General features: G+C 59.2%; 2 protein-coding genes and 1 long non-coding RNA gene across 7 annotated transcripts in view; 1 reads left to right on the top strand and 2 right to left on the bottom strand.

The window, feature by feature from the left end:
- PRKD2 (protein kinase D2) overlaps positions 1-4,266 on the bottom strand; it is a 32,911-nt gene extending 28,645 nt beyond the window's left edge. Inside the window, exons 1-2 of one of the 2 annotated variants that reach the window (XM_025850121.2) lie at positions 4,027-4,266; positions 1,537-1,675 (exon numbers count right to left, since the gene is read on the bottom strand). In XM_025850121.2, coding sequence (XP_025705906.1) covers positions 1,537-1,675; positions 4,027-4,266 — 379 coding nt within the window. The remainder of the gene's footprint in view (positions 1-1,536; positions 1,676-4,026) is intronic. The other variant, XM_073886531.1, reaches the window with a different exon arrangement.
- An 86-nt stretch (positions 4,267-4,352) lies between these two features.
- Positions 4,353-27,814, bottom strand: part of STRN4 (striatin 4) — a 29,099-nt gene continuing 5,637 nt past the window's right edge. The window contains exons 1-18 of one of the 4 annotated variants that reach the window (XM_025850114.2): positions 26,345-26,368; positions 25,403-25,506; positions 24,773-24,846; positions 23,664-23,742; positions 21,664-21,861; positions 19,485-19,626; positions 16,192-16,351; positions 15,490-15,603; positions 15,020-15,135; positions 13,154-13,329; positions 13,005-13,052; positions 12,548-12,669; positions 11,291-11,458; positions 10,972-11,112; positions 10,434-10,532; positions 10,176-10,262; positions 8,694-8,929; positions 7,456-8,437 (exon numbers count right to left, since the gene is read on the bottom strand). In XM_025850114.2, the coding sequence (XP_025705899.1) occupies positions 8,760-8,929; positions 10,176-10,262; positions 10,434-10,532; positions 10,972-11,112; positions 11,291-11,458; positions 12,548-12,669; positions 13,005-13,052; positions 13,154-13,329; positions 15,020-15,135; positions 15,490-15,603; positions 16,192-16,351; positions 19,485-19,626; positions 21,664-21,861; positions 23,664-23,742; positions 24,773-24,846; positions 25,403-25,506; positions 26,345-26,353 (2,007 nt within the window). In that variant the 5' untranslated portion in view covers positions 26,354-26,368 and the 3' untranslated portion in view covers positions 7,456-8,437; positions 8,694-8,759. Of the gene's footprint in view, positions 4,440-7,455; positions 8,438-8,693; positions 8,930-10,175; positions 10,263-10,433; positions 10,533-10,971; positions 11,113-11,290; positions 11,459-12,547; positions 12,670-13,004; positions 13,053-13,153; positions 13,330-15,019; positions 15,136-15,489; positions 15,604-16,191; positions 16,352-19,484; positions 19,627-21,663; positions 21,862-23,663; positions 23,743-24,772; positions 24,847-25,402; positions 25,507-26,344; positions 26,369-27,814 lie in introns of those variants that run through there. The other 3 variants (XM_073886532.1, XM_025850112.2, XM_025850113.2) reach the window with 3 other exon arrangements.
- LOC112807305 (uncharacterized) lies at positions 19,622-23,410 on the top strand. The gene is made up of 2 exons (XR_012376365.1): positions 19,622-20,495; positions 21,237-23,410. It is a non-coding gene; the product is annotated as an uncharacterized lncRNA (long non-coding RNA).

The raw sequence follows: 27,814 nt of genomic DNA, 5'->3' as shown, positions 1-27,814 counted from the left end.
TTTTGAGCTATTTTCCTTGTTATCGTGCAACAGAAAGGGGACTCTCTTCTATGTGCCAAGCACTGCTTACACACTCAGGGTAAAGCTATGAACAGCCCACTCTCAGGGAGCTGACTTTCTTTTGGGGGAGACAGGGAACATAAACACACAGAGAAGGAAATTTCAGACACCGGAGGAAATGGCAAGCTCAGATCCAAACAACACAAAGGAGCTAGCTATGAGAAGATGGGGCGGGGAGACTAGTTCACACACCCGGAGATGGGCGGCAGCTCAGTTTATTCAAGGGACAGGGAGCAGACAACCATGCCAGGAACAAAGAAAGTAAGGGGGACAGTGCAACAGGTGAATCCAGGGAACTGGCAGGGGCCAGATCAGGACAGCCATAATAAGGCCATTTGAGGAGTTTGCATTTTATTCCAAGGGTAATGGGGAGCCATGGGAGGATTCTGAGCAGTGAAGTGTCAGGATCTGACTTGTGAGCTACGGTAACAGTCTAGGCAGGAGGTGATCGCTGCTTGAACCAGAGGAGGCTGTAAGAAATACATTCAGAATGAATGTTAAAGGTAAGACCAGTTGGTTTGATGACGGAGCAAGTGAAGGGGTGAGAGAAAAAGGAGGAGTCAAGGATGCTGCCAGGATTTGGGGCATGAGCACCTGAGTGAATGGTGATGCCCTCCACCAAGGTGGAGAACGCTGCTGGAAGAAAGGAGGACAAAGTCAAGATTTCTGTCTTGGAGAGGCCATCTCTGAGATGCCTGGAGCTGCCAAATAAAAGTGTCAGGGGGACAAGCTGCATGACTGAGATTTGCATTTAGCAGAGGGAGATCGGGATGAATAAAAATCCAAGAGTTGCCGGCCTACATGAGGATATTTAAAACCTGAATAAGGTCACCAGGGCCATAACCTCTGCTAATCGTCATCCATTCATTCAACCCATTTTACTGAGCATTGCACTATGCAAGGTTGGGGAAGGAAACATTTAAAACTCTGTATCAAAGTACAACATACATCTAGAAAAAGACACATCTCCAGTGCATGGCTCAGTGAACTGTCCACTGTACACACCGTGTCACCAACACCCTGATAAACAAATGGAAGTTTAAATCAGTCCCCAGAAATCTCCCTCACGCCCCCCCAGGTGATGGTGGTGCCCTTCACCGACAGGGAGAACACTGACCCTTTGGCGAAGGCACCCGCCTTCCTCGCTCCTAACTGTATCCGTCTCTGCGCTTCATAAAAGGAACTATACAATATGTAGTCTGATGTCTAGCAAATGGCTTTCGGCATTAGGTTTGTGAGATTCATCCATGTTGCTGGACATTGCCTCGTTCGGTGCTGTGCGAATTTCACCGTGTGCACACGCAACATATTTACCCATTCCAGGGCGGCAGTTTGTCAAAGCTCCAGGGGTGATTCTAATTTGCGACCAAGGCTTGGAACCACTGGCCCTGACTTTAAGAAGCATGTTTCTGGGCCCACCCCAGAAGTCCCGCCCCCGCTAGAGGTGGCGCCCCCAGGCGGGCCTCCGCCGCTCACCCGACAGCACCACCTCCACCAGGTCGCCCTCCTGGATGTCTCCCACCGAGCGCACCAGCTGCAAGAGGTTGGCCGACGTGGGGTCATGTTTGAAGAGAAGGATCTTGTCGTAAAGACCGTAGAAGCCACACTCGGGGAACTGAGGGGCGGGAGAGAGAGGTGGTGACGGCAAGGCTCAGAGCTGCCTTTGGCGGCAGCGGTCTGGAACACTCCCAGGGCAGGGCCCACAGTTTCCCCCGGAAACAGAGACCCCGTAGCCCTGAGCTTCCTGCCTGCGTCCTCCCGAGCTCGAGAGAGCGGGCAGGGTGCCAGAGCCCCAGGTGTGCTAGGAGAGAGCACCGATGGAGATCGGTGGCTGGACTGGGAAACTGGGGTGGGAGGGAGAGTGGCTCTGGGCGTGTGAGCACCTAGAATTTTCCAGGGGGTGAGGGGGTTAAGTGAACACCCCCTCCTTTAAGCCCCCACCCCACCCCAGCTTCCTTCCTGGATCTATTGTCCCTGTTACCTGGCTCCAGGCCCAGCCACTGGGGTGGGGCCAGCTGGAAGAAGGGGACTTAGGACTCCTGCGGGGGAGGGGGAGAGGCGGGAAGGCTAGGGCTCAACGGAGCTGGAGGTAGGGAGGGTACCCCCTACCCAATGTCCAGAGGACCCAGGTGTCCCTAGCTGGGGCTGGGGCCGGGGGCAGGAAATGAAAGGCGGTAGAACAGAAAGTGAAACCTCCCAGGTGGAGCGGCTGGAAGGAAGGAAGGGGGCCCTGCCACACCTGGACAGAAGAGAGAAAACAAAACTGGGGCGAGGCCTGAGGGAGGAGGCCAAAGATGTGGGCACTGGACAAATTACACTCAGGGCACAGTCTGCCCTCTACCCCACCCCCATCTGTCTTCCCAAAGAGCAGGCTGAGTTGGGTATGACAACTGGACCTGTGGGTTTGGGGTTTTGGTGGAGGGCCAAGGAAGCCCCATATTGTTCTTGTTTGCTGGAAGAGGGTCCACAGCTCACAGGGACTGCCTGGGCCTTGACTACTTGCCGGGGGTGGGGTGGGGGGGTGGGTAGGTGTCTGTCTCTAAGCTTCAGTTTCCTTGTCTGTCTGTAAAATGGGGGAGTTGGACCGATGTTTCTCTGAAGCCCAAATAATTCATTTCTGGGGGTCTGAAAAGATTCTGGAATTTGGACATTTTGGGATTCCAACATGCTCACATGATATATAATATATATATATATATATATATCATGATAGATATATATATATCTTAGGTTCCAACATATTATCATGACATGTTTTGGGATTTCAACAATCTAGATCAGCAGCAGTCTGATATTTTCATGTTCTAGGAATCTAATAAACTAGGATTCATTTGAGTATCTTACCATTAAAGGATTTCAACAACCCAGCATTCCAAAATTCTAACATTTTAACATTCTCCGATTCCAACAACCCAGGAATCTAATATTTACCATTTTCATGTTTTAGTATTCCAACAACCTAGGATTCTAATGTTTGTACACTTTTTTTTTTTTTTAAGTAAGTTTTACCCCTAACGTGGGGCTGGAACTCATGACCCTGAGATCAAGAGTCGCATGTTCTACTGATGGAGCCAGCCAGGTGCCCCTGGACACTTTAATATCAGGAATTCAATTACCTAGAAGTTGCATATTTGAACAACCTAGAATTCTAATATTCTAACATTTTTACAGTCTAGAATTCCAACAACAGAGAAACCCACTATCCTAACTTTTAACATTCTAGAATTCAGGCATTGAGTTCCACCTGATTTCCTCTTGCCATGATCCCCAGCTTCCCACCATGGTGACCCTGGTGTCCAAAACTAAAGAGTAGGGTGGGGTTGGGGAGGGCCCATTTTAACAGGCCAGCATCAGACCTGAGGGGTGGTAACACTGTGATTAGGAGAGGGGACAGAGTCCCCAGAGCCTCTGCGGGGTTCCAAAGAGGTGCCTGCCCCTCCACACACATCTCAGGCCTGGGGGAGGGCAGAGACTGGGCTCGGAAGACCTCACTTGCCCCTGGCAGCTTGGGCAGGCACTCACACCCACACATGTCACCCGATAGTCACGGTCAGCGCGGCTTCAGTTTCTACTGTTTCCACCAAATGGGAGATGGAAGGGGATGGGCTTGAATGGAGAGGTCCCCCATCTGCGGCCCCCACCCCATCTGCCTCTTCCTCCCCACTTCGACACCTAGCTGGCCCCTCCCTTCCTCCCTGCTGGCTGCAGAAAACAACAACACGCAGGGACACGCAATTTGGGGAGGCCTTTGGAGCACCCCGCCCCTGCCCAGGCCTCCCTCGAATGGGTAGTGAGATGAGGAGGCAACTGGGGGCCAAATGCCCCATCCCCGTTCCCCCCAGTCGCCCAAGGTTTAATCCTCCTTTTTCCCCTTCCCCTATGCCAGGCTCCTGGCCACCTCTGCCCGCGCCCCCACCCCCTCCGGACCTCTCCCCAAGCTGGTTGGGAGGAACCCTGCGCTCTTACCTTCTGGTCCACGATGGAGCAAGCCAGCTGCTTCACATGGGCCAGCTCAGAGGCGGTGGGCAGCAGCACAAACTCGCGGGTCAGCCCGATCTGGATGTGGAAGGAGACCCCGGAGCTCGGGAGTGGGACCTGGGCCAGTTGAGGCGGCGGCGACTGCAACTCCAAGCCGCCGGGGGGCGGAGGAGACCCCGGCCCGGGAGAGCCTGGGAGCCCGGCGAGATGGGAGGGGGAGGCGGCCATGGCGGGGGGAGTCCCGGCCGCCCGGCGCCCACCCGGGATGCGGCTGAAGGAGCCCGGGGAACCCGGGTCACTGGATCCGAGGGAGCCGGTAAGATGGTGGTGGGAGCGCGGGAATCCCGGGGATACGAGAAAAGAAATCTAGCAGGTTGAGGGCACTCGAGGATGGCGGGACCCTGGGAAATTAAAGAAAGGCAATCTAGTGGGTCAAACGCTCGGGAGTCATAAAGGAGAAATCTAATGGTTTGAGGGACCCAGCGCTTGAGCGATTCCAAGAAATCAAGAAAATCTAGGAGGTCGGAATCTCAGGGATCAGGAGAGCCCCGGAGCCAAAGCCCCTTGGGGAGAGAAAGGCTTGAGAAGGCAGCAGGGGGAATCCCAGAATACAGTGGCTCTAAGACGAGGATCCAATCAAGAAGGGGGTCCGCGGGCTTCATCAGACCTTGGGGATGGAGGACAGGAGTCTCTGAGTCGGGGATCGAGTGGATCCCAAGGATCCGACGGGCCCGGGGATGGGCAAAGGGATCCCGAGGGCCGGGGTGCTAAGGGGGAATCTCACGGGTCTCAGAAGTTGGAGAAAAGTTCGGTCGGGGGCCGCGGAGAAGGGGGCGTTACCGGCGGCGGTGTGTGGGGGGTGGAAAGGAGGGTCACCCGGCGCTCGGCGCCGGTGGCTCTTTTTCCCCCTCCAAAGTTTTAACTCTGCGGCTGCGGCCCAGGAGGAAGTGTCCCGAGCGATGGCGCGGTCGGCCAATCCGCGCGGGCCTCGGTGACGTCGGAGAGGGGCGGAGCCTGCTGGGGGCCGGGGCGGAAGGGGAGGGCGGGCCCGGCACCTCGGAGTTGGGGGCGTCGCCTGCCCCGCCCGGGTCCGGGTGTCCCGGGTGTGAGATGCAGGGCAGGGATCCCGGACCGATTCCTTCCCCCAACACACCCAAGTCTGGAAAGTTAACTATTCCCTGAGCTGGAGAGGAGGGGCGAGCCACCGTCGTGGGGCCGGGGCTGAGAAGGCGCCTGGCCCTTTAAGGAAGGGGGCCCCGTCTAGTCTAGCCTGGCCTGCATCCGGCGCCCACCGCAGGGGAAAGGGTGGGAAACTGGTGTCAGGTCCAGCCCGCTCTGGGACCTCTGGGCTTGGCCTACCTCTTCTCAAGAGCGTCGCCCCCCCCAACCCCCACCCCCGCCCAGGGGAGGCGGTGCTGTAGAGATCCCCAGCCCATTACACAGGTGGGAAGACAGAGGCCTCCAGATGGGCCAAAGGTCCTTGCCTCCTGTCTTGTCTCTGGCAGCCTTGACGAGGTGCATGGAGGCAACTGGAGGGGCCGGGGCTGGGTTATCTGTGCAGGGCCGGTCAGGCACGGGGGTGGGGGGTGGGGTGGGGGGGGGGGAGAAGGGGTGTAGTTTCCCTCTATCAGCTCCCCACTCTGCCCCAGCCCTCAGGAGAGTGAAGAGCCACAGACCTGGGGGTGCCTGGAGGGGCCATAGCAACCAGGGAAGACAGCACACCCACCCCCACGTTCTCGATGAACTGATCGTTTTCGGGGGCAGTGTGCACGTGTCTCTCTGTGTGACTTTAGGTAGGTGGCTTCCCCTGAGCCTGTTTCTTAGATGGGACAGTAATCGGACTGAGCCCAGAGGGTCTTTGGGGGGATTACTGAGATCGTGGCACAGGGCTGAAGTTCAGCAGGTGGTGGCCGGCACTGAACTTTGCAGAGATAAAGGGGTGGGCACCTGAAGCTCTCAGATGTTTAGGAATCCATTCATTCTGTCAAGTCATCCAGCAAGCATTGAATGCCGGCCTACTGTGTGCCAGGCTTATGCTAAAACAGCTCTTCTAGCCCTTTCAGGAGCAACTCAGACTGAATTTCTCCTCCCCAGCTAATAATAAAGAATGGCCGCCGTTTAGTTTACATTCAGGAAACTGAACCCCCTAGGGGCAAAATGACTTGTCCAAGATCACCACTAGAGTTGCTGCCACCCCACCCCCTTCACTGAGGGGTCAAGGCCTGGCTTTGAGCTTCAAAGGCATCCCAGTAGAGATGAGCCACCCGCCCACCTGGGTTCCAGACCAGCAGGGCTGGTTGGGGATGGGGGCCTCAAGAGGAGCCCCCCTCTCAAGAGGAGCCCCCCCCCCCCACTAAAGGGCTGCTGAGGGCAGCTGAGGTCGGTACAGTGACTCTGCCACCACATCCGGGCGCTAGCTGGGGCTGAGGAAGGAAGTCTGAGGCTGGAGTGAAAACCCAAACCACCACCTGGGGAAGCTGCTCAGAGCCCTGAGGGATGAGGGGGGAGCAAGGCCACGTGGAGCTCGCAGCTAGGCTCCTGTCAGTGTCACCTGATGGCGATCTGGCCACCTGCATCCTTCAAGTGTTCCCGGGGCCCCAAGAGGGGCCAGGTCCTATTCTGGGCACTGGGGCACAGCCCCTGGCAACCCAGGGGGTGGGCATTAGCATCAGGCCCGTTGTACAGAGGATGCCAAGGCCCCGAAAAGTGCAGAGGGAGCCCCATGGGACTGGCTATGAATTACGACCCACTGGGGGTCCCGAGCAGCGCCTCCCCGCCTCATTTTCTGTAACTTGTGCTCACGGATCCCCACTTCCTGAGCTTGTTGTGAGGCTCCAGTGAACCAGCATGTGAGGAACTTAGCACGGGGTCTGGCTCCTGCTAAGGTGCGTAACTGACCTGGTGAAGGGATGGGACTCCTCAGGACACCTGCAGTGAGGGACCGGGCGCCTCCAACACCTGCACCCTTGTGGCAGCTCCCAGCAGGGTGCAGGCATTCTGTAGGGCAGGTCTCAGGCTCTCCGGTCCCCACTCCATGTGGGCTGAGGCTCCACATAAGCCCAGGGCGGGGGGGGGGGGGGGGGCGGAGAGAAGGAGAAGGTCGTGATCTGTCACCTTATATCATCTGCTTGCCAGGGCTCTGCCCCCAGGCTGCTGCTGAGGCCCCTGGGGGAGGGAGTACTTAGGAACAGAAAGGAGAGGCGCGGGGAGATTCGGTCCTGTGCCCCCATTTCCGGGCCTCCACCCACACCCTGCCCAAACTCTGGGCCCCTCTCTTCCCACCCCCCACCCTACCACAAAACCCCAACCCATCATATCCCCTCCCTGAGCTCCACCCAGCCCAGGCAGAGCCCAAGACTCATCTCCCAAAGTTCTCGGCTCCCTCAGGTCCCTCGACAGTCAGCACCACCACCCATCTTACTCCAAAGGGTTTATTGAGACAAGTTTCACATCCAAGTCCAGGGCAGAGGTGACGGGGGCTTATAAACAGGAACCTGGAAGGGGGCCCAAGGGCTCAGGGTAGAACCCAAAAAAGAGAGTGAAATAAATAGAGGAAGAGAGTGGAGGGCCAAGAGAGGAGACACAGACTATCACACAGTGATAACAACATGGGGGGTGGGGGGCGGGGCTCCATTAACATCCCATTTATTTATACAGATATACAGGGAGTTGTGGGGGACCCGGGGGACCCCCTCCAGCCTCCATGCCCTAGGGAGGGGCAAGAGAAGGCCATCTCTCCCCATGGGTAACCCCATGGGGGCTGGGGGGCTGCCCCTGGAGGAGTGCTGGGAGCGGTGGGGGAGGTAGAGGTGGGCGCCTCCCCCGAGGGCATCACCTGCTCCCCAGGCAGTTACTGGCCCTGGAGGCGCTGGGTAGTGTCTGGAAAGCTGTGTTGAGGGAACTGGAGGGGAGGGTGGGGGAACCAGGCGTGCTTGTGGGGTGGGCCAGGCCAGGTACTCCCCCTGAGGGCAGCCCAGGGTCCAACTGGCTCCATGGCTTCCCAGGGGACCCAGAACAGGGGCACCTGGGGCTCCTCCCAGCACAGCTCCCACTCAGGTCTGGGAAGATGGAGAAGGGGGGGTCGGGGGTTCAAAGAGAGAACCTGGCACCTTCTGGCGTCTTGGAAAAGCTGATCCCCAAGGACACCCAGCCCCGGTTGTGCTGCACCCGAGAAGGCAGCTCAGATACCAGAACTGGGTGTCAGGGCACAGAGAGGAAACTCCCCGAGGCTATCCTGGAGGGTGATTCCTGAAGGAGGCTGCTCCCCAGGCTGGGTGCTTGGGGAAGGACAGGCCGTGGGGGTCGGCCTCCTGGGGAAAGGGCCGTTAGCACCACCAGGCTCCCAGGCAGGCGGGAAGAGGCCGGGCCTCCGGGCCTCCAGACTGAGGCTGGGAGTCACCTGAGGTAGACAGAAGGGAAGGGAGACCGGAGCATGACACCCCAGGTCCAAGAGCTCAGGCCACCTCAGCCCCCTCTCTCGATGCCCAGGGGCTGCTACCTCGATGATGCTCACAAGGTGCCTCGACTACCACCTTGGGACATGGCACCCTCTAGAAGGGCCGAGCAAAGGGACGTGTTTGAAGTCCCGTTCGGGGTGAGGAGGCAGGGGGTTTCTGCCCTCCCAGACCAAGCCTCCCTCCTGTCCAGCCTCTCACCTCAGTGCCACCTGCCCGGCCCCGCTCCCCAGCCGGCGCGGCAGCCAGGGCGGGGCCAGGTGGGCATCATACGAAGACCTTGGCCAGGGCGTCGGCGCCAGCGCTGGCAATGAGGGCCTTGCTGGGGTGGCACGCGACAGCATGGATAGCCTCCTCATGCTTCTTGCGGTGGGCTGTGATCTCCTGCACGCATGTTTTGTTGTCCAGGCTCCACAGACGCAGGGAACAGTCGTGGCCTGCGTAGGTGTGGGAGCAGAAAGGGCTGTCCCCCAGCATGCACCCCGGCTCCTCTGAACCTCAGCCTCTGGAGGAGCTGGCCTTGGCACTGGGTGAGGGCTCTGGCCTGTTCACCCACCTCGGCCCAGCATCGAGCTGCCGAGTTGTGTACTGAGCCCTGGAGGCACAGTGAACACACTAGGCCAACCCCCCCCCCCCCCCCCCCCCCCCGCCCCGCCCCGGGGCTGTTGACATTCCAGTGTGGTAGAGAGTAAACAAGAAAGCAGAATGAATCATGCCAGAGGGATCAACAGCACTGCGAGCACTGGTCAGCGTGAGGACAGAACGGCCAAGGGGGTATCAGGAGGAAGAGTCTGGCAGGCAGCAGGGTGGGCCAAGGGAAGGTTCTAAGGACCAGCAGGAGGTGGGTGTGGCTGGAGCAGCCTGAGCAGGGACATGGGGTGGGGGGAGGTCAGAGAGTGGGGAGCAGACAGGGCTGGGGCTTGAGGCACGAGACACCTATGGAGACGGCCTGACTTAGGCGTTAGAAGTATCAGGCTGGCTGTGGTGGAGGCCGGCTCTGTTTGTCCCTCACAGGGGGGACCTGGGCCCTGTCCCAAAGCCTCTCTGCCCCAGACTCGATCTCGCTGACCGCACCCTCTACCACAATCCTTGGAGACAGCTGCTACTGTCATGGGGCAGATGGAAAACAGGCCACGATGGGTCCCCATCCTGTGTGCTCGCTCGCTCATCACCTCCCACAAGCTCTGACGGCAAAGAGCAGAGGCCAGTGGAAGGAGGCCCCTTGCCCGTGGCCTCCCTGAGGAGCCGTGCACCGCCCTCACCTCTGGGCAGCTACCGCCGTTCTCCGTCGGCCCACGTCCCACCCCATCCTTTGGAGGCACAGCTGCGCAGGAGCTGGGCTTCAGTGCCCTCATCCACAGAGAACACATGCTCCCAAATGCTAAGATCCCATGGGGACGGAGACTCAGACAGACCCCAACTTCATTCCTGCAACCAGCCCACTTCGCTGAGACAAAGTACATCACTTCTCTGAGCCTGTTTCCACATCTGCATGGTGAGGACAACACGCCCACCTGAGAGGGTTATGTGGACGAACTAAGATGTAGGCAAATGTCCCCAGGGGGCTCTGCTCGCCCACCTCCGCGAGCCCAGGAGGACTCCCTCGTGACCAGTGCCCACGTCTCCTCCTCTTCCACTCCCACACACCCTTGCTCCTTAGAAGCCCGCAGAGTCCCGACTTACTTCCCGACATCAGGAACACGCCGTTGGGGTCCACGGCGAGGCAGGTGACCGCGTCCAGGTGGGCAACCATGGAGTGCACAGATTTCCCTGAGGGAAGACAGGGTGGGTGGCAGGTTACTTTCCCTCGCTGCCTTGCCTGGGGAGGCGAAGGCCCAGACGGGACGCCGAGAGCCCGCAACATGGGCACCAGGAGCTCTGTCACCTGGGCAGCCCCGCCACGAGCACGAGTGAGTGGGGGCTGGGAAGGCGGGGCCTCACCTGTCCGGCTGTCCAGGAAGCGGATGCCTCTGTCGTCGTGGGCGGTGATAGTGAGGGGCTGGTTCGGGTGACTCACCACCTGGTTGATCTGGGTTGGGCCTGGAAGACAAGGAGGAGGGAAAGACATGGGGGAAATCAGGGAGACCAGGACAAAGACAAGAGGAGAACCATGGTCCCACAGCCCTGCCCCTGCCTGGCTCTCTCCTGCTCGGGCCTGGAGTGCTTCATCTGTAAGACAGGCACCATGCCCTGCCGGGGGTGGCCCAAGACAGGGTACAGCCACCCACAGGGGCCGTCCACTCCGCCAAGAGGCCTGACAGGCGAGTCCCTATGATCTCTCTTTCCTCGGCCTTCCCAGGAGCCCCGTGCTAGCCACAAGGGTAGCAGCTGGGACTCTTATCTCCTTCCCACCCAGAGCCCCTGAGGGGGGTAGGGAAGCCATCTTCTGCTCACTGGATGTTGGGTCACCAAAGCCACAGGAGGAACTGGGGCCTTGGAGGCACTTAGATACCAGCCCGGGCCCCGGGGCCCCTCTTACCACTGCTCCCCCGGGATTCCAGCGAGAGGAGAGCGCTGCCAGCCTCCAGGTCATACAAGACGGTGTCGCCAGAGCGGAAGGATGCCACGATGTGGGCAGGCTCGGTGCTGGTGAAGGCCACTGAGGTGGGGATCCCATGATCTGAGGGCAGAGGGGAGAGAAGGCTGCTTACTAGGCCTGGTCCAGCCTGGGGGCTGGGGGAGGGGACTTGGGAAGCCTGGGCCCTCATCAGGAGTCACGTTCCTGTCGGGGCCTCCAGCTCTACCCGAGTCCTCTGTGAAGTGTCGGTGTCCCTCCCAGGCCTGATCCCTCCACTCACCGCTGGCTGTGAGGAAGGTACAGAGGCAGGCTGGGCTGCTGCTGGGATCCCAGATACGGATGGTGCCGTCGGCAGAGCAGGAGGCCAGGCGCTGGGAGGCGGGACTGAAGGCTAGGCCCCATACAGCGTCCCCATGGCCCTCCAGGACATGGCTCAGCACGCTCGGGTCTGGACACACCAACAGGAGGAAACGGGCTACGTCAGGGCTGCCACTGCCAGCACCAACCTGGCCAGCTCGAGAGCACCAACTCTGCTGGGAGCCAGGCGGCCGGGCTGGAGCCACCCATTCACCCAGATTCCTCAGGGCCTCAGAGCCGTCACCACTGGAACGTGCCCCAGCTAGCTGCTTGCACTCTGACCACTGGCGCTTCTGGGATGGTTTTAGGACTCTGAAGGCAACCCAGAATGGAAGCTCAGAGGGCTGGGAGTCCCCCCTGTTCGCTGCCAACCCCACAGGACCCACAATAGTACCTGACACAAAGCAGACACCTGGTACACGATTTTTAGGACTTAGTTAAGGGGAGAAGGAATAATGGTGGTCCTGTGGCCCCAAGACCCTTTGCAGCCTGGGCCCTGTGGGTCGGCCCGGTCCAGCCCGTGCTCTTTGCAGCCCTTCCCGCCCCGGGGCACAAGCCCCACTTCCCTGGTCACTCAAGTCCACAGAGGCCTCTCCGGTCAGGCCCTGCTGACCCCGAGTGTGGGGCAGCTTGCATGGCCCAGAGCACATACTACCTGGGACTGACCCTTGACCTTTCACAGGGTGGGACTGTTCTTGCGGAAACAGCATGTGTTCCTCGAGGGAAGACAGACCTCTAAACTCCACCATGACAAAATGCTGCCCAGAACCGTGCAAGTCATCAAGAGTTATCAAAAGAGGTGTCACAAGGCAGGGGACAGACACTGGACAGAAGTCACGGTGTGATCACTTCTCCACTTAACTATTAAAGGTGCGCCAAAGACCAAGCGCAGACTCCCTACAGCCTGGCCCAACTAACTTCTCCCCTCTCCCCTGCTCTACTTCTGCTCGCCACCTCCCCGCGCTCAGCCCTATAAGGCACTGCCAGGGCCCGCCGCGCCTCTGCATGGGCTGATCCCCGGCCCCAGTGCTGATTCTGAGTCAGCTCACCCACCAGCTCCTCTGGGAGGCATTCCCCCCACACCACCTCTTTCCTGCCTCAGCCTGTCCGACCCCTGTCACACGCTGAACACGCTGCTCCATGCTCCCCTCCGCGGGGCGGGGTGGAGGGTTGTCCTCACCATAACCATCGTAGGGGTCCATGTTGAGGTCTGGAATCTTCCAGCTGTGGATGCGGGCATCCGCCCCGCCACTGTAACAGCATTCACTGTTGCTGCCCATGGCTACTGCCAACACGGGGCCCCTGCAGGGCACACAGGTGGTGAAGGGGAGATGAAAAACTCAACCTCACCCCTCCCCAGGCCCCCACCACAGGACCTTGAAGTCCTCTGCTAGATTTTTCAAGGATGGCCAAAAGGAATTCAGCATCTGGGGCTCTGGTTGTGCCACCCAGGCCTGCTTTCCCCCAACTCCCCACACCCGTTTCCTCCTCCAAAGGCTGGGCTGAGAACCAGCTATGGGGGCACCTGGTCTGGGGAGCACTGGGAGCAAGGGTGTGCGTGTGCAGAGGGCCATCGGCCCCCTGGTGTAGCAGTGAGCAGGCCAGGGACCAGACTCCCCTCGGGGGCATTTCCCTACCTGTGAGCCCGGAAGGCGTGGATAGGTTCCACATCTAGCGCAGCATTCCTGGGGTGAGGCAGAGGAGCCGAATGTCACCGGGAGCCCTCATCACCCTGAACCCAAATGTCCCCTCCTCCTCCCCTCCCCCCTGGGGTTGCCGCCCTCACTTCTTGGCTGTGACAGCCTTCTGCAGGTTCCAGAGCTTGAGCGTGCCGTCCTCAGAGGCGGTGAGCAAGGCAGACTGGCTGTGGTGGAAAGCCAGGGAGCGCACGCCGTCGTAGTGTGAGCGGAGAGTGAATTTGGGGTTCCACGTCTTCTTAAAGGCATCTTTGCTGTCAGAAAGCTGGGGTGGGAGGAACTGCCTCAGTGTCCCCACAGTCCCACGGACGCTGACTGGCATCCAGGATGTCAAGTCACCCAGACCCACGTGGAGTGCTCCCCTCCCCCAGCCACTGGCCTCCAGCCCCAGGCGCTCACAGCACTCCTCGCTCACTCGGTGAGTCCTACAGTATGCGGGGACTAGCTGCAATCTGGGCACACAGTCAGGTCAGAGGGGGCCTGGGGGAGACCGTCAGATTACCCCACAGCACGTGGGACTGTGAACTCCGAGCAGCGCTAGGAATTAAAAATGGACCGGGAAGAGGTACCCAAGCAGCCTGGCCACCTCTGTGGCGGTCAGTTGGGCTTTCCTGAGGAGCCGCCAAAGGAGCAGGACTTAACCAGGTCAGGGGAGGAGACTGAGGAAGGACACTGCATGTGCAAAGTCCCTGCAGCTGCCGGAGCAGATCCGGAGACTGAGAAGAGGCCCAGGTTACAGAAAGCAAGGGACAGAGTGGCAGGAGCTGAGGCCAGAGCCACATTCGGGAACCTGCATCTCACCCTGAGTGAAACAGGGAGCCCTGGAAGGGTTTAGAGCAAGGAACTGACATGGACCGGGGAAGATGGGGGTGGCTGCAGAGAAGCTAAGGGATCAGGAGAGAAGCCTCTCAGGGAAAGAGGAGGGCACAGAGAGCACATGCTGGGGAGCAGAAAAGGGGACAGGTACACACGGTAGGGAGAGACTGGGGAGCAGAATCAGCAGGTCGCTGGGGGGGGGTCCCAGAGACACTGCCCATGCCTTGGTAGACGGTGGTGGTGCTCTCTGTGGGGGACCCAGAGGTGGCCAGCTGGCAAAGATGAGCAGACTGTCAGGCAAAACTCAGTGTCCTGTCCCAACATGGGGGGTTCACACCTGACCAGCCCCTTCATGTGGGCTCCATCCCCCAGGATCCCCACCTCTGCCATCACCACTGCCCTAGCTCTTTAGGACCAGAGGCTCCGCCACTGTGCGGTGGCGCCCTCACGGGCACACCCTCCTGCTCAAAGCCTCCACCCTGGCCCCCCTTCCTGGCATCCCACAGCAGTGCCCCCAACCTCGCTGGGATCACCAACCACTTGAGATCCGGCTCAAAGCTGTGGTGGCTGTTGTGCCATGGGGAAACGCACACACGCACCTGATTCAGAAACTACCAGGTGGCCAGGCGCCACTCCGGGGGAACTGGGTTCTGAACACTTGGCCCTGACGTCTCCTTCCACCCTGGCCCATCTGCCCACCAGCCCCACTCGTGCCTGCTTTTTCAGTTTCTGTCTGCAAAGGCCAGCTCAATGCCTATCTCCCGCACAGAGTATCTGCCCTGCACCGTGCCGGCCCAGAGCCCCCTTCCTCCGATGCTGTGCCCCCTTGCCCTGCCTCCAGCCCGTGGGGGGCCTGGACTCAAGATGAACGTAAGCTGGCGTGGAAATGAGTGCCACCTGCAGGAGCTGGGCACTGGCTACACCACAGTGTCTTCCAGGCCCTGCACCTCAGTAACCCCCTCAAGCCTCCCCCGCCCCCGCCCACGTCTACACCACTCTGTGAACCAGGGTGAGCTGCTGAATGACCTCACAGCATCCTCCTGTTAGGGGGCCGAGAGCTGGCAGAGCTCAGCAAGAGTAGGCTCGGTGTGGGATGCCCAATGAGGGCCCACAGGGGGTGGGGCACCCCAAGAACTTACATCACAGCTGAGGTCGTTGTCGTTGGTGACGGTGAGATCTGCCAAGTCCCCCAGGCTCACCTCCCCGCCCCCGATAGTGTCCATGATGAAAACGTCTGAGGAGAAGCCAAAGGAACCTGGTAGGGGTAGGGGAGGGAGGGGGCAGAGAGGGGCAGGGAGAGAGAGAGAGAGAGAGAGAGACAGAGAGAGGCAGAGAGGGAGATAAACAAGGAGTCAGAAAGAGAGACAGGGAGAGGACAAGATCAAGAATCACAGCTGGAAAGAAAGAGACAGGGAGAGACAGACAGACAGGGCAGGACAGACAAGAGAGGGAGACAGACAGACAGACGAACTTTTGCGACAGGGAGGCTGCAGACTAGAGGCCAGGCTCTGACCCTGAGGACACAGAAGCCCTGGGCTTAGCTCTGCAGCGCCCCCCCAACCCCGCCACGGGCCCCAGGGGACTGGGCCAGGGTAGAGGGTCCTCTTACCTTCGTGTGGCCGGGGCTGCGGTGTGCCAGGAGGGGGACCAGTCACTTTAGGGGGCAGCCCGTCCACATCCCGGAGGTCGGCCAAAATGCCCTGGAGTTTGACCCGCCGGCTTTCTGGGGGACGAAAGCACAGGGCTGGAGTTGCTCACCAGTCCCGGTCACTAGCAGCCCCTCCTGGGCAAACGTGGGGCAGCCAGGCAGTGATGGCCCCAGAGCGCAGGGCTCAAGGTGGGAGTCGGGGACGGGCGGGGGAGACGGACTGCGCCAGGACCCTCTGTGGTCCCAGCCTGGCAGGGGTCTTAGTCCCTAGCCACCCTACGTGACGGCTGAGGGCCTCGCAGCTCGGAGTCCTGGAACAAGACGAAGCCGCAGCACGGCCCCGTCCGCCTCTCCCCACCGGGTCCTCACACCATTCCTCCCCGGGGGCCACCGAGGACCAGGTGCTCTCAGGGAGGGCTGGAGGCCCTGCTCCAGGAAGAGCTGGGCCTGCTGCATGGCCACAGGGATTTCCCAGGGGAGCGGTGAGGGCCTGGCCGCCAGGGTGTGGGCCTCGCGCTCTCCTGGGCCACCCCCCCACCCTCAGGAAGCGTGTCCGTCCGGCGGAGACTCGGGGGCAGGAAGCAGCTGCTGGCGGCTGTGTGGCGGCTGTGCGTGCCCCTAGCTCGCCCGGGAGGAAGGCCGGCCAGGAAACCCTCCGCTTACCCAGGTCGTGGTGGGTCCCCTCTCCAGTGCATCGTCGAGGGCCCGGGGAGCCCTCCCCCTCCTCTCCTGAGCCCAAGAAATCGAACTCATTGATGGCGTCCTCAGAGTCATCCTCCTCGTCCTCATCCTCCATCTCGGGCACCAGGGCCTTGGGGGGCAGCTGGGCACGGAGAAAGCCAGACAGGTCAGGAGGCTCTGAGCCTCCGCCTGACACCCCCCCCCCCCCCGCGCCCCCCTCCCCCCCGCCAAGGCTCTGCTGCCCTCCCCCCTGCAGGCTCCCCTTAACACACTTCGGAGGCTGTGCTCCCCCTGCTGGGAGCTTTCAGAGGTCGCTCCTTACTAGGCCCGGGGCGCTGCCAGCCCCCGCCCCCAGCCCCCCAGCGGGGCTTTGCACACCTCTTCCCATCACTGCCACCTCCACCTGCACGCGTGATCCCCTCCCAGGACCCTCCTCCTGGCTTTTGCCCAGCTCTTCCCGCCCCTCCTCTGCCGCCCCCTCCCCACCCCTTCAGCACCGGTACTTCTCAGGGAAAAAAAAGGCAAAACAGCCTGTTTTGGGGCAGAGGAGAAACACAGGTGTGCAAGTGTGTGTACGGAGGCGCACAATTCAAGTGGGAATGTCTAGGTGCCCGGGGAGACCGGTGGCGCTAGCCTCTGTGCGTTATTCAGCGCGCTAGGCAAGCGTCCCATGTGACCTGACCACCTTGCGAACAGTGATGCGTTACTGCATTTATCACGAGCGAACAGGCTGAGCAGTGAAGCCCCTCACCTCAGGTCCCCAGTCCGAGCCGTCCCGGAAACACTAAGACAGCTCTGGACCGTGAGCCTACCAAGGGTTCTCCGAGTCTTCCACAGAACTTTCTTGGCTGGCTCAAGCTTTGTTTTCTTATATGACAAGCGTGCGCTACTCTTGGAACGAGAGGAAACAGCACGGGTCCTCCAACCTGAGAAGCAGGACGCTGGGGCAGGTGAGCGCTGGCGGTCCTCACCGTCAGTCTTAAAGCAGCGCTAGGAACCAATCCTCTCGTGTTCCTCGATGCATGCACCTGGACCCCAGCCCAGACTTCCCAGACTTGGGGTTTCGGGGCAGCACGGCACCTGCATTTCCCCACATGGTTGCCTTTCACACACAGCCTTCTACAATGACGTCTTACACATGATGTCGCTACATTGTACTCCAAGTGCCATCCAGGGGATGTATGCTTGGAACCTCAAAGACCGCAGAAAGTGGCTTAAGGGAGCCCCAGAATTCTCACTAACAGTTTTGAACACTGACTTCTGCTTTAAATGCCAGCTTAAGAACATACCCCACCCCAGCACTGGCGCTCTGATCACCACCGCCTCGAACACCATCTCTGACGGGGACACTTCTCCCTCCTAAGTGTTCCCTGACTGGACCAAGTCCTGGGCACCTCCAGGGCCAGCCTCAGTCAGACCACAAGCTCCTCGAGGGTGCGGCCTGATCCTCCCACAGGCTCAGCACCCCAAGCAGGGACTGGAGTCAAAACCGCTCAGGCATCCGGGAGGGGCCGGCCTCTGGCCTGTGTGGGAGGACCAGAGGCAAAGGACATGGTAACCTCCCTTCCTTCCCTGTGGAAGACCCAGGGTCCAGGTTTAGCCAGCATGCCCAGAGAGGCAACGGGGGCAACGGGGCTCTAGAGGAGCGTGGCAGCCTAACAGGCGTCCTCCAGGGTTCCTGAGTAATTCTGTTCTGCCCGCCGTGCCCGAGCACTCGGTGCGGCCAGCCAGTGTAGCCAAGGGCTTTCTGTGCATGAGCTCATGTTAATTAAATCCTCAACAACCCAGAGGCAGGAATTCTGAAACTGCAGCTCAGACAGAATCACGTGCCCAAAGGCACACAGCCAAGCCAGCAGCCACTCCTGGAGTCTCGGAGGTCTTTGGAATCAGCCTGGTCACTGCAGGTCTGGAAGGTGAGAGAGTGGCCCTGGAGGCTCGAGACCCCTGCACAATGAGCCACCCCACAGGGCCCACAGGACAAGCACAGTGACAGACACAAAGGCCTAAGGGAGTACGGAAAGTCAGCAATGATCTCCGCTGGGAGGAGCAGAGCGGAGTGGGCAGGCTTCCCAGAGGAGGATGAGGTAAGAGCTGAGAAAGGAGTGAAAATCCCAATAGGGGCGGGAGGGCGCAGGAACAGGGGTAGAGGCCCCAGACCCTGCGTGATCCTGACTGTCCCGTAAACCAGCTCTAGCATGCTGGCTCTGTCCGTTCCCTGAGCACCCATGCCAGGCGGGACCCTGTGCTGAGCCACACTGGGGACTCTGGAGACAGAGCTGGTCCCGCACAGCCATGGGGACACCAGGCAGGGAGGACCACTTCGGGTCCAGATGGCTCCAACCCTGCCCAGGGAAGGGGAGGAAGGGCAGGTGAGAGGTCAGAGAGGGCTGCCTGGAGGAGGGGTGCTAAGGTGAGGCTGAAGGAGGCAGCGAGGGGTTCTGATGGGAAGGCCACACACAGGCACCCCTGCACGGGCACGCCGCCGGCCACAAGCTCCCCCAAGCCAGGGACTGGACCTCTGTCTCCACGTTGTTACTGCTGGCACAGGGCTAGGCTCATGAAGGCCCAAACTGACATTTACCGGCCAGGGGAGCCCGGGCCTTGCCTGAGGTTAATACCGCTGAAACAGTAGGAGCACGGTGGCTCGGGAAGTTGAGGAGCAGGGGTGAAGTGGGGTGGGAGCCACTAACGTGAAGCCAAGCTGAGATCTGGACTCTACCCTGCAGGCAGTGCCCCTGGGCTTAGGTCCTGACACAAGAGCAGACTGGATGCTTGCGCCTACAAAGTCCCCCGTGGGACCCCCAACCTGGCCCTGGCAGTGCCCAGGGCCCCCGCCACATCCATTCTGGGTGCTGGGGAGAGGAGAGCAAGGAAACCCCCACTCCCCGCCTGGCAGAGCTCTCGGTCTATTGAGGGAGAAGACAGAGAGCCACAGCCACACCAAGAAGAGCTCAGCGCAGCAGTGACGAGGTCAGCCCGAGGGAGAGCGCTGCAAGAGGGCAGCGCATGGCTGGCCCAGTCCGGAGAGTTCCGGCCTCTCGGAACCGAAGGGGGGTGGGAGAAGGCGGGGCTGGGGGTGAAGAGGCGGGCCCTGACACAGCCCCGGGGCAGGGGCTTGGCCGGAGAGGGGAACGCCGGTCCTGGGAAGGGACAGGGTCAGGCCGCACACAGACAGGGCCGGGAAGGGAGCCCCGAGAGCACCCACAGGGGCACTCTGCTGCCAGTCCACAGAGTGGGCGGCGGCCCCCTGGGGGGGGCAGGCGAGGGGAGGGCACCTTCACGCGCTGCTTCTTGTGCTGCACGCCGTCCAGGTCGTCGTCCTCGTCACTGTCCTCGTCCTCACAGCTCTGCAGGAAGGGGAGCTGCTCCAGCACCGAGCCGCCCAGGCGCTCTTTGCCATCTTTGCCCGCCGCGTTCCTGCCCACGAGAGGGAGGCAGAGGGGGCATTAGGCCCGCCAGGTGACGAAGCTGATGGGAGGGCGCCGAGGTGCTGTGGCCAGAGCCTGGACCCCGCTCTCAAGAGGGCTGAGCCCACCGTGACCCCCCCCGGAGCCTGGACCCCGCTCACACAGAGGGCTCCAGTCCCAGCCTCCGCCTGACGCACACTCACAACCTGGCCGCCCTTGCTCGGACCGCACCCTGGGCCCCTCTCCCCGAGCTCTGAGCCCCCCGGGGCATGAGCCCCCGGCCCCGACCACACATCTGCCTGCACCTGCGGAGCCAGGAGAGCTGGCCAAGAAAGCAGCCCCCTTGCCCACAGGCCGGGCAAAGCCTGGGCACAGGTCAGGCGAGTGGCAGACATGGCCAGCGGGAACGAGGAAGCGGTCCCTCTGCCAATGCCTGTGTCCCTGCCACCAGCCCCGCCGGCAGGGAGCCTGTCCCCTCCTGTTTCCACTCCGGCCCAACTGTCTAATGCCTCCGACTGGATGGCAAGCTTTAACAAAGGACATACCTGCCGAACCTGAGTCCAGGGTAGAAAAGTAGGTGGAATTCAAAGTTCGGATAAATGCAAACATCCTCCTTTCCTGCCACTAGGCCGATGCTCTAGAGGGTCCTTGCCAACCCCCAGGTATATGGTTACTGTTCCGAGGACAGATCCCTCCTCTGGGTTACCAAGTCCAGCGCTCCCTCCCCGGCCGCCGTGTGCACAGCCTCCCAGCGGAGCATGTCTGCGTTCAGCTGCCGGCCACCACTCAGGTCCCCCCCGACCACCACCACAACCCTGGCCGGACCTGCTCGGCCTCCTGTGCCGCCGCCTCCAGCTTGCAAATCCCGCCTGCGCACTGGTGAGCCAGAGGGGAGTCCGGAGTGCTGTGCCCCCCCAGCCGAGCCCCAGGCTGGCTACTCAATCACTGGTTCTGGGGGAGGGGGGCGACCCAGCCCCGCGAACTCCACCCGCCCTCGATGGCCCCCTTGCCATCCCTTCCACTCCTCGTCCTCCCCACTAGTCAACGCTGCTCCCGTTGCTTGGACCTAACCCCAGAGCCACCTGCTAGTTTCCTTCCTCTCCCCCACATCCATTTTTTTAAAGTGCAAACCTGCAGAGAGGCCGGCCACCCCACCCCCTCCACCACCCGCATCTACCACCTCTCACCTGGACGGCCCAGGAGGCTCCGCTCCCGCCCTACGGCCCCTCCTTCTCAAAGGAGGCCAGCACATGGGACTGTGTCACACCCTGCTCGAAACCACAGGCTTCCCACAACTCGTAGAGTAGACTCCAAACTCCCTATCGTGGCTGCTCTGGCCCCATTTGATCTGACTCCCGAGATTTCAACCTCACCACAGACCACAAGCCCATGTGCTCACTCGCTGCAGCCACACTGGCCTCGCTGAGGGTTCCTGAACACGCCAAGTGGAACCCTGACCTGACAATCACCATTCCCTCTGCCTAGAACATTCTCCTTCTAGTACTTGTGTGGCTTACTCTACCATTTCCTGCGGTTCTCTGCCCAGATGTCACCTCTGTGAATAACCACCCCCCCACCGCCCATTTCCTCATCTTTCTTTCTTCTGACCTTTCTCCACAGCACCAAACGTCAGCGAACGTTAAATTACTTATGTTGACGAGTAACAACTACAGAGAAGAGAAGGAACCAGGAAGAAGTCCCCAAGCAGCAGCCGTGTGTTTCGCTCCCCGCCGGGCCCCAGCATGCCACCCAGGGTCGGCCTCCAGCAGGTGCTCCGTGTGCTGAGTAGCATAAGGCCTGAGCCTCAGGACGGGGGCCGGGCTGGGTGTGAGCTGGGGCACAAATCGGCACGAACACGATGCCAACGGAGTGGATGCACAGGGGGACCCAGAACAGTGAAGGGACCAAGGGCTCTGGAACAAACCAGCCCACAACACGCTCCAGGAAGGAAGTGGCCACCAGAGCCTCCAGGAGCACTGCTGACTTTTGTGACACTGACCTTCACCAGGAGGAGGGGCCACAGAGGACCAGACCTGTGAGGGCTCACCTCTTGATCTGCTCTTCGATCTGTTTCACCAGCAGCGACTCACCGCCGCTGAGCCCCCCAGGGCCTGGCGTGGCCCTGGGGCCCCCTTCACTGGGCTCCACGGCCCCGTTGAGCTCCAACGAGCGGCCTAGGAGGGAGCGCACGCGTTTGGACCGCATGTCCAGGATGGTGTCCGTGTAGCCCACCTCTTCCAGGTACCTGCAGGGAGACAGAACCAGTGCGGCTCAGGCGTCTCCTGGCTTCTTTAGATCTGATGGAGGCTGATGCAAACGGGGACAGGCTTTTTGGAGAAGCAGCTTAAGACTACACGCCTGTATTTTAAATAAGCACAGCCCGGGCCCTGCTGCGTCACTTCGAGTCTATTTCCAGGGGAAGCCTTTACATACAGGCACAATGCGGTCACAGAGATGCTAGCGGGGATGCCGAACGGAAGAGCCAAAACGCAGGGGCCACGCTACATGCCCACCGCGGACGACTGTGGCCGCAAAGGACTGATGGGGACCCGAGGCAGAAAGTAAAGGAGGCAGAGGGCCAAGACAGCCACAATAAGCGGCTTAACGAAAATCACAAGTTATGTGAGCCACACAATTCATGGGTTTAAAAAAAAAAAAAAAAAGAAGAAGAAAGTACTAACGTGTGTACCGGTACAGGCCACACACAAACACTCGAAGTGCGCGCCCACGAGGCCTGGAAAGATACATACTCAGTGCACTGGCAGTGACCTTGGACCTTCGGAATAAGGGGTTAGAGACGTAAGAGCAATCTTTACAACTCACTCTACTCACTTCTACAAATCGGTGTTTACGGCCGCAATTTCAAAAAATGGAAGCTAGCTGGAACTGGTTTAAAAGTTACAAATAGGGGAAAAAAATCAATTGCGGCTACCTGTGGATATCTGGTCCTCTGGAGGCTCCTTCAGAAGCCTTTTCTGTTTACCACGACCTGGTGCCTTTGGGACCCCTGAGCCCGCCCCTCGCATGCCGAGGCACACCTGCCTTCACCTGCTGTCTCATCCCCCACGCCCGCCTGTGGCCGAGGCCCCCGCCCCACCCGAGGGCAGGCAGGGGAGCACGGTGATGAAGAGCTTGGGCTCTGGGGTCACATCTCAGACCCCTCACTTACTTATCAGCTGTGTCGTCTTCCACCAACACACGCCCTACCTGCCTTTCTGCTAGGGGAGTACTGGTAGTTTATTTACCGCATAGAATTTACACCCGGCATCAATGTGGGTACAGGGGCACGTAAGAGGCACCTGGGAAGGTGCTGCCTACAAGAACCGTTTTGTCGTTATTGCTGGCACACACTGTGAGGAAGCAAGCTTCCGGACATCCGGCTTAAGGAAGTCGGGAATAGGGACAAATATCTGCCTGATGCTTGTCACGCTACAGACCCATCTTCGACGGAAATGTACAAGAAGTGACTGGCTATGGAAAGTGATGGTTATCTGTGTGACAGACAATCATACGGCTCTTAAGATGATGCAACCTAACTAATTTATATGGAAGGATGTCCACAACACAAAAACAATGCAGTAGAAAATACTGGAGGAGGGGAGTGCCTGCTTTTATAAAACACACACAGAGAGCCCCACCAGAGTCGCCAAAATGCTTACAGGAGCATGAGATTCCTTGGGTGGTGGAATTATGAGTGATTTTATATGTGTGTGTGTGTGTGTTTCCCTATTATTTCGTGAGTTTTCTAAAAACACACTAATCTCTTTAATAGTAAAACATAACGTTACCCTTTTTTTTTTTTTTAAGTGAGTGATATCTGGGGTCACATCCCAAAAGGAGCGCCCCGCCCCCCTTCTGCCTCTTGCAGCAAGTCTTCCCTCCCTCCCAGGCTTGGTTCCACCCACAGCGTGACCAGCAGGGATCCTGACAGTCCAGTGTCCCACCCCCAGCGGGGACAGGAAGGACTGTGGAGTCTTCAGGCTTATCTCCCGAGCCAAACGTGTCCCTCTCCCCACTCCAGCCCAGCACCCCGTCCTGCACACTCACTGTCGGAGAAGCTGCCGCCCCTCCTTCCACACCAGCGGGCTGTTCTCCAGGGTGACCGACTCCACAGGGCCATTGGAGACTGGAGAGTGGAGACAAAGGAGGCAGACTATCTTAGGGCAGTGCCACGTACCCATCACCTCCTCCACCTTCCTCTCCCTCAAACCCTCCTCAGTCACTACTGGTCACTGTCACACGTCCTGCCGAGTCCCTGCCTGAGGGTATCCGAAACCTACCCTCACCCCTCCACGCCCTCCACTCTCCTGGGGTCATTCCCCAGACCACCCCCCAGACGCCCTGCAGACTCCCATCTACTTGTTACTTTGCCACACGGGAAGCTGGCCCCGCTGTGAGACAGCAGGCAGAGCCAGACTCTATACTTCAAGTCCGGCTCTGCCGCTCACCAGCTGTGTGACTTCAAGCAGGTTGGTTTACCTCTCTGAGCCTCAGCTTCCTCTTCCGAGAAAATCAGTTAATAACAGTAGCACCTAGCTCTCGGGATTCTTGGGAGGATTAAATGAGATCATCTATTGTATTCATCAACTACTTACTGGGCATCTACTAGGCAGCTGGCTAGGTGCCCAGGCTACAAAGACCCCTGCCCTCTAGGACTCCAGTCCTGGTGGGAGGGGTCTGATGTAAACAACAACATCACTGTTAACCCAGCCCTGACGGCCTTGATGGGTCACCCGGCCCCTCACCTCCACTGTCCCACACCACCTGTTCCAGTCACACCCAGTAACTCCTCGTCCCCTCTTTCACATCGCCAAACTCCCGTACACGTGTCCCTCTACCTGGAACACCTGCCCTACCTACTTGTTGGTGAACAAGGAGCTTAGAATATTAGGGACAGTGTCTGTCTGTGTCACAGAGGGACAGAAGGCAGGACTGGCCTTCTTCACCGAAATCCAGCCCCCTCCCCACTTAGGGGCCCTGCAGAGCAGCCCACAAAGGGGGCACTGAGAGTGAAGTTCAAGCCCTCCCCAGCCCCCCAGGCAAGTCTGCTTTCTGTGGAGCAAAGTAAGAAAGAGGTGGCCCAACTCCACGCAACTCCACCACACTGAGCTCCGTTTCGGGGGGTGGGCAAGTCGGGCGGATCTGCAGGTGGGCACCTTGTTCTGCTGGTTCTGATTTCTTCTCCCCTGGGTTCAGGTCCGTCCCAAACTTCAATTTATGGTATTTGGCCCTAGAAAAGCAAATGATTAACGGATGACAGATGCAGAGGAGTAGACAGGGCCAGCACTCACCTCAGGGATCCCAGACCCCAGGGCCTCCCACAGCCCACTCCCTGACCGCGGAAGCTGAGCCCCCTCCCCGCCCCCACCTCACTCCACCTTTAGGAAGCCACCCTGGTGGAAGAGGCCACACACGGCATTATGAAGAACCCACTCTTTGGAGTCAGGCAGACTGTGGTGCTACCCAGCTCCAGGAGTCCCTGAAGAAGTCCTTCCCCTCTGGAAGCCTCACCTGTACCCATGAGGTGACTGGAAGGGGTCAATGAGGCAATGAGCATACAGTGGGGGCCACCATCGTTATGAATATTGTTACTAGTGCTAATCCTGAACCCCACCTACCATGTCTCGTTCTGTCTCCCTGCGCTAGAATCACACAGTATTGGGCAATGGGGAAGAGAACGCCGGATTCCAAACCTCCCTGGGCTGGAAGGCACTGTGGCCGGCCTCCTCACCCGCCCGTTCGGGCCTGACTCTTCAGAAGGCTGGACCCAGGATAGCAGTGCTCACCTTTCCTGCTTCAGCGCATATTCCAACATCTTGATCCGCCGCACCAGGTCTGTCTTGAGATTCTCTTGCCCTTTCCTTTCTCCCTGGAGGAAAGCCACCTGAGCCTGGGGGGACAGAAGGGAACAGGAAGACAGCAGGGCTCAGGCTCACTGATGTGTGTCCCCCACTCATGCAAGGACAATCAGCTCCAGCCCCCACCCCCACCCCCACAATGACATGCAGCAGCCACTTCTTCAGGCGTGAAGACCCTGAGCCAGGGTTTAATGGAGCAGTGACAGGGCATGCTGGATCTGTTTCCAGAGTCCCCTGCCATGTGACACACCATGAAAGAGCTGAGGAGGAGTCCTTAACCCTTAAAATTAAAATGGGTAACTTGGCCCCTGCCTTTTGGGGAGAAGTCAGATCAGGGATGAAGGTGGGGGAGGTAGGCACGAAGAGCCCCGGGCTCCTTCTCCCCCACCCTAAGGCAGGTGCTGTCCCCTAGGTTGCTGGTGGAGGTGGTATCTCACTATTTCTACCAGAGCATCTGTCTCTGGGAGGCGTAGGAAGCTACTTCGGGAGCTTAGGGACAAGAGTGGGTGGCTCAGCTCAGCTCCCGCTCCAATGCAAAAGCTTTACCACCCACCCCCCACCGCGGGGACCAAGCGTCCCACCGGAGTCTGCCCAGGGTGAGCGAGACATGCCACAGACATTACCCAGGGCCCCTGCCAACCACTTCACACCGTCTGCTGGCATGGGCTACCCCAGTCTGCTCTGGTCTGTCAACAGGTCTTTTGGAGACACTGGGCCAACGGCCTTCGAGGCAGGATCCTGGCCCCTGACCATGTTCCAGAAGTCCTGTGCCAAAGCCCTGAGAGCAGGGCTCAACCCTGGCTTCTCCCCAAGTGCTCCACTGTTACAGGCTGGGACAGCCTGAGCTCCAGGCCGGGTTCGGCCACTTACTTGCTGCATGATCTTAGGCAGGTCATCGGCCTTCTCTGAGCCTCCATTTCCCCTTCTAGAAAATGGGGCTCACGAGAGTGCCTGCCCCTCATGTGTTAAGTTCTTCTCAGTCCGAGGCCTAGCACAGAAGAAGGGCTAATAAATGCCAGCTCCTACTTCTTATTATTTTTATTCTCCCGGTCTGTTCTTCCGCAATGCTGAAACAGGCCCAGTTCTTTAAGACCCAAGCCCCATCGAGCAGAGATGTCCGTGGCTTACAGGCCTCCTGCCCCTACAGGCAGCTGCATCTTCCTGGAGCCAATCCCCAAACATCATGTGCTTGTTGGAGAACTTCAATGACTCCAAGAAGCCCCGGGGTCTGGCCACAGACACCTTTTCCAGGCCGTGCCCATTCTCAAAGCCCGGCTCTAAGACTCTAGGTTCTTGGCAGCCTCTCAGATGCCCATCCACACTCTCTCCCTCTCCTTGAGGCTTGAAGGGCCCAGAGGACCTACCTGCCTGGGCACTTCGGAGTGTGGCACAGCTCTGTGCTCACAAGCCTACTATGGCCTCGGTCCTGCTCCAGGGACCAGGTCTCTCCCTCAGGTTAGCTGAGAACTGAGCATGTGCTAATTAATGCCTGGCTCTGGCCGGGAAATGGGCACTCATATACCTCTGGTGGGGTCATACATTGATGCACACTTCCCGGAGGGCAATTCAGCCATATCTATAAAAAAGTTAAATGCACACTCCCTTTGTCCTGACAGGTCCACTTCCGGGGACGCAGCCTACAGGCATAACTGCAATGTAGGCTTCCTTTGAGAAAATAAAAAAGAATATACGTGCATTGATGCAAGACGAAAGTATCATGCGTTCGTTCATTTATGACACCAATATTTACTGAGCCCCAACTGTGTATCAGGTACAGGTGCAGATAGAGGACACAGCACTGAACAAGATGGAGTGCACGTTCCAGAAGAGGGTGTGGGAAAAATAATGAACAGATCACTATATGTCACCAGGTATGCTGTGGGGGGGGGGGGACCCACCTGTCCACTGAGGGAATGGATTTTTCCCCCCTTCTGAACACTTTTCTCTCTCTACACTTTATTACTTTTTTAATTTTTAAAGATTTTATTCATTTATTTGAGAGAAAAAGAGAGAGAGAGAGAGAAACAGCATGAGAGGGGAGCAGGTAAGAGGGAGAAGCAGGCTCCCTGGAGCCCGATGTGGGACTCGATCCCAGGACTCTGGGATCATGACCTGAGCCAGAGGCAGTCGCTTAACCAACTGAGCCACCCAGGCACCCCTGACTAGCTTATTTTTAAAAAAATATTTTATTTATTTATTTGTTAGAGAGAGAGATCACACAAGCAGAGAGAGAAGCAGGCTCCCTGCTGAGGAAGGAGCCTGATGCGGGCCTCGATCCCAAGACCCTGGGATTATGACAGGAGCTGAAGGCAGATGCTTAACAGACTGAGCCACCCAGGC

The sequence above is a fragment of the Callorhinus ursinus genome, unplaced genomic scaffold, assembly GCF_003265705.2.
Source record: "Callorhinus ursinus isolate GAN/ISIS: 27379988/994484 unplaced genomic scaffold, GSC_fseal_2.0 scaffold71, whole genome shotgun sequence".
In the NCBI taxonomy this organism is placed as follows: domain Eukaryota; kingdom Metazoa; phylum Chordata; class Mammalia; order Carnivora; family Otariidae; genus Callorhinus; species Callorhinus ursinus.
Note: the sequence above shows the minus strand (reverse complement) of the source record. Positions and strands in the feature narration are given on the sequence as shown.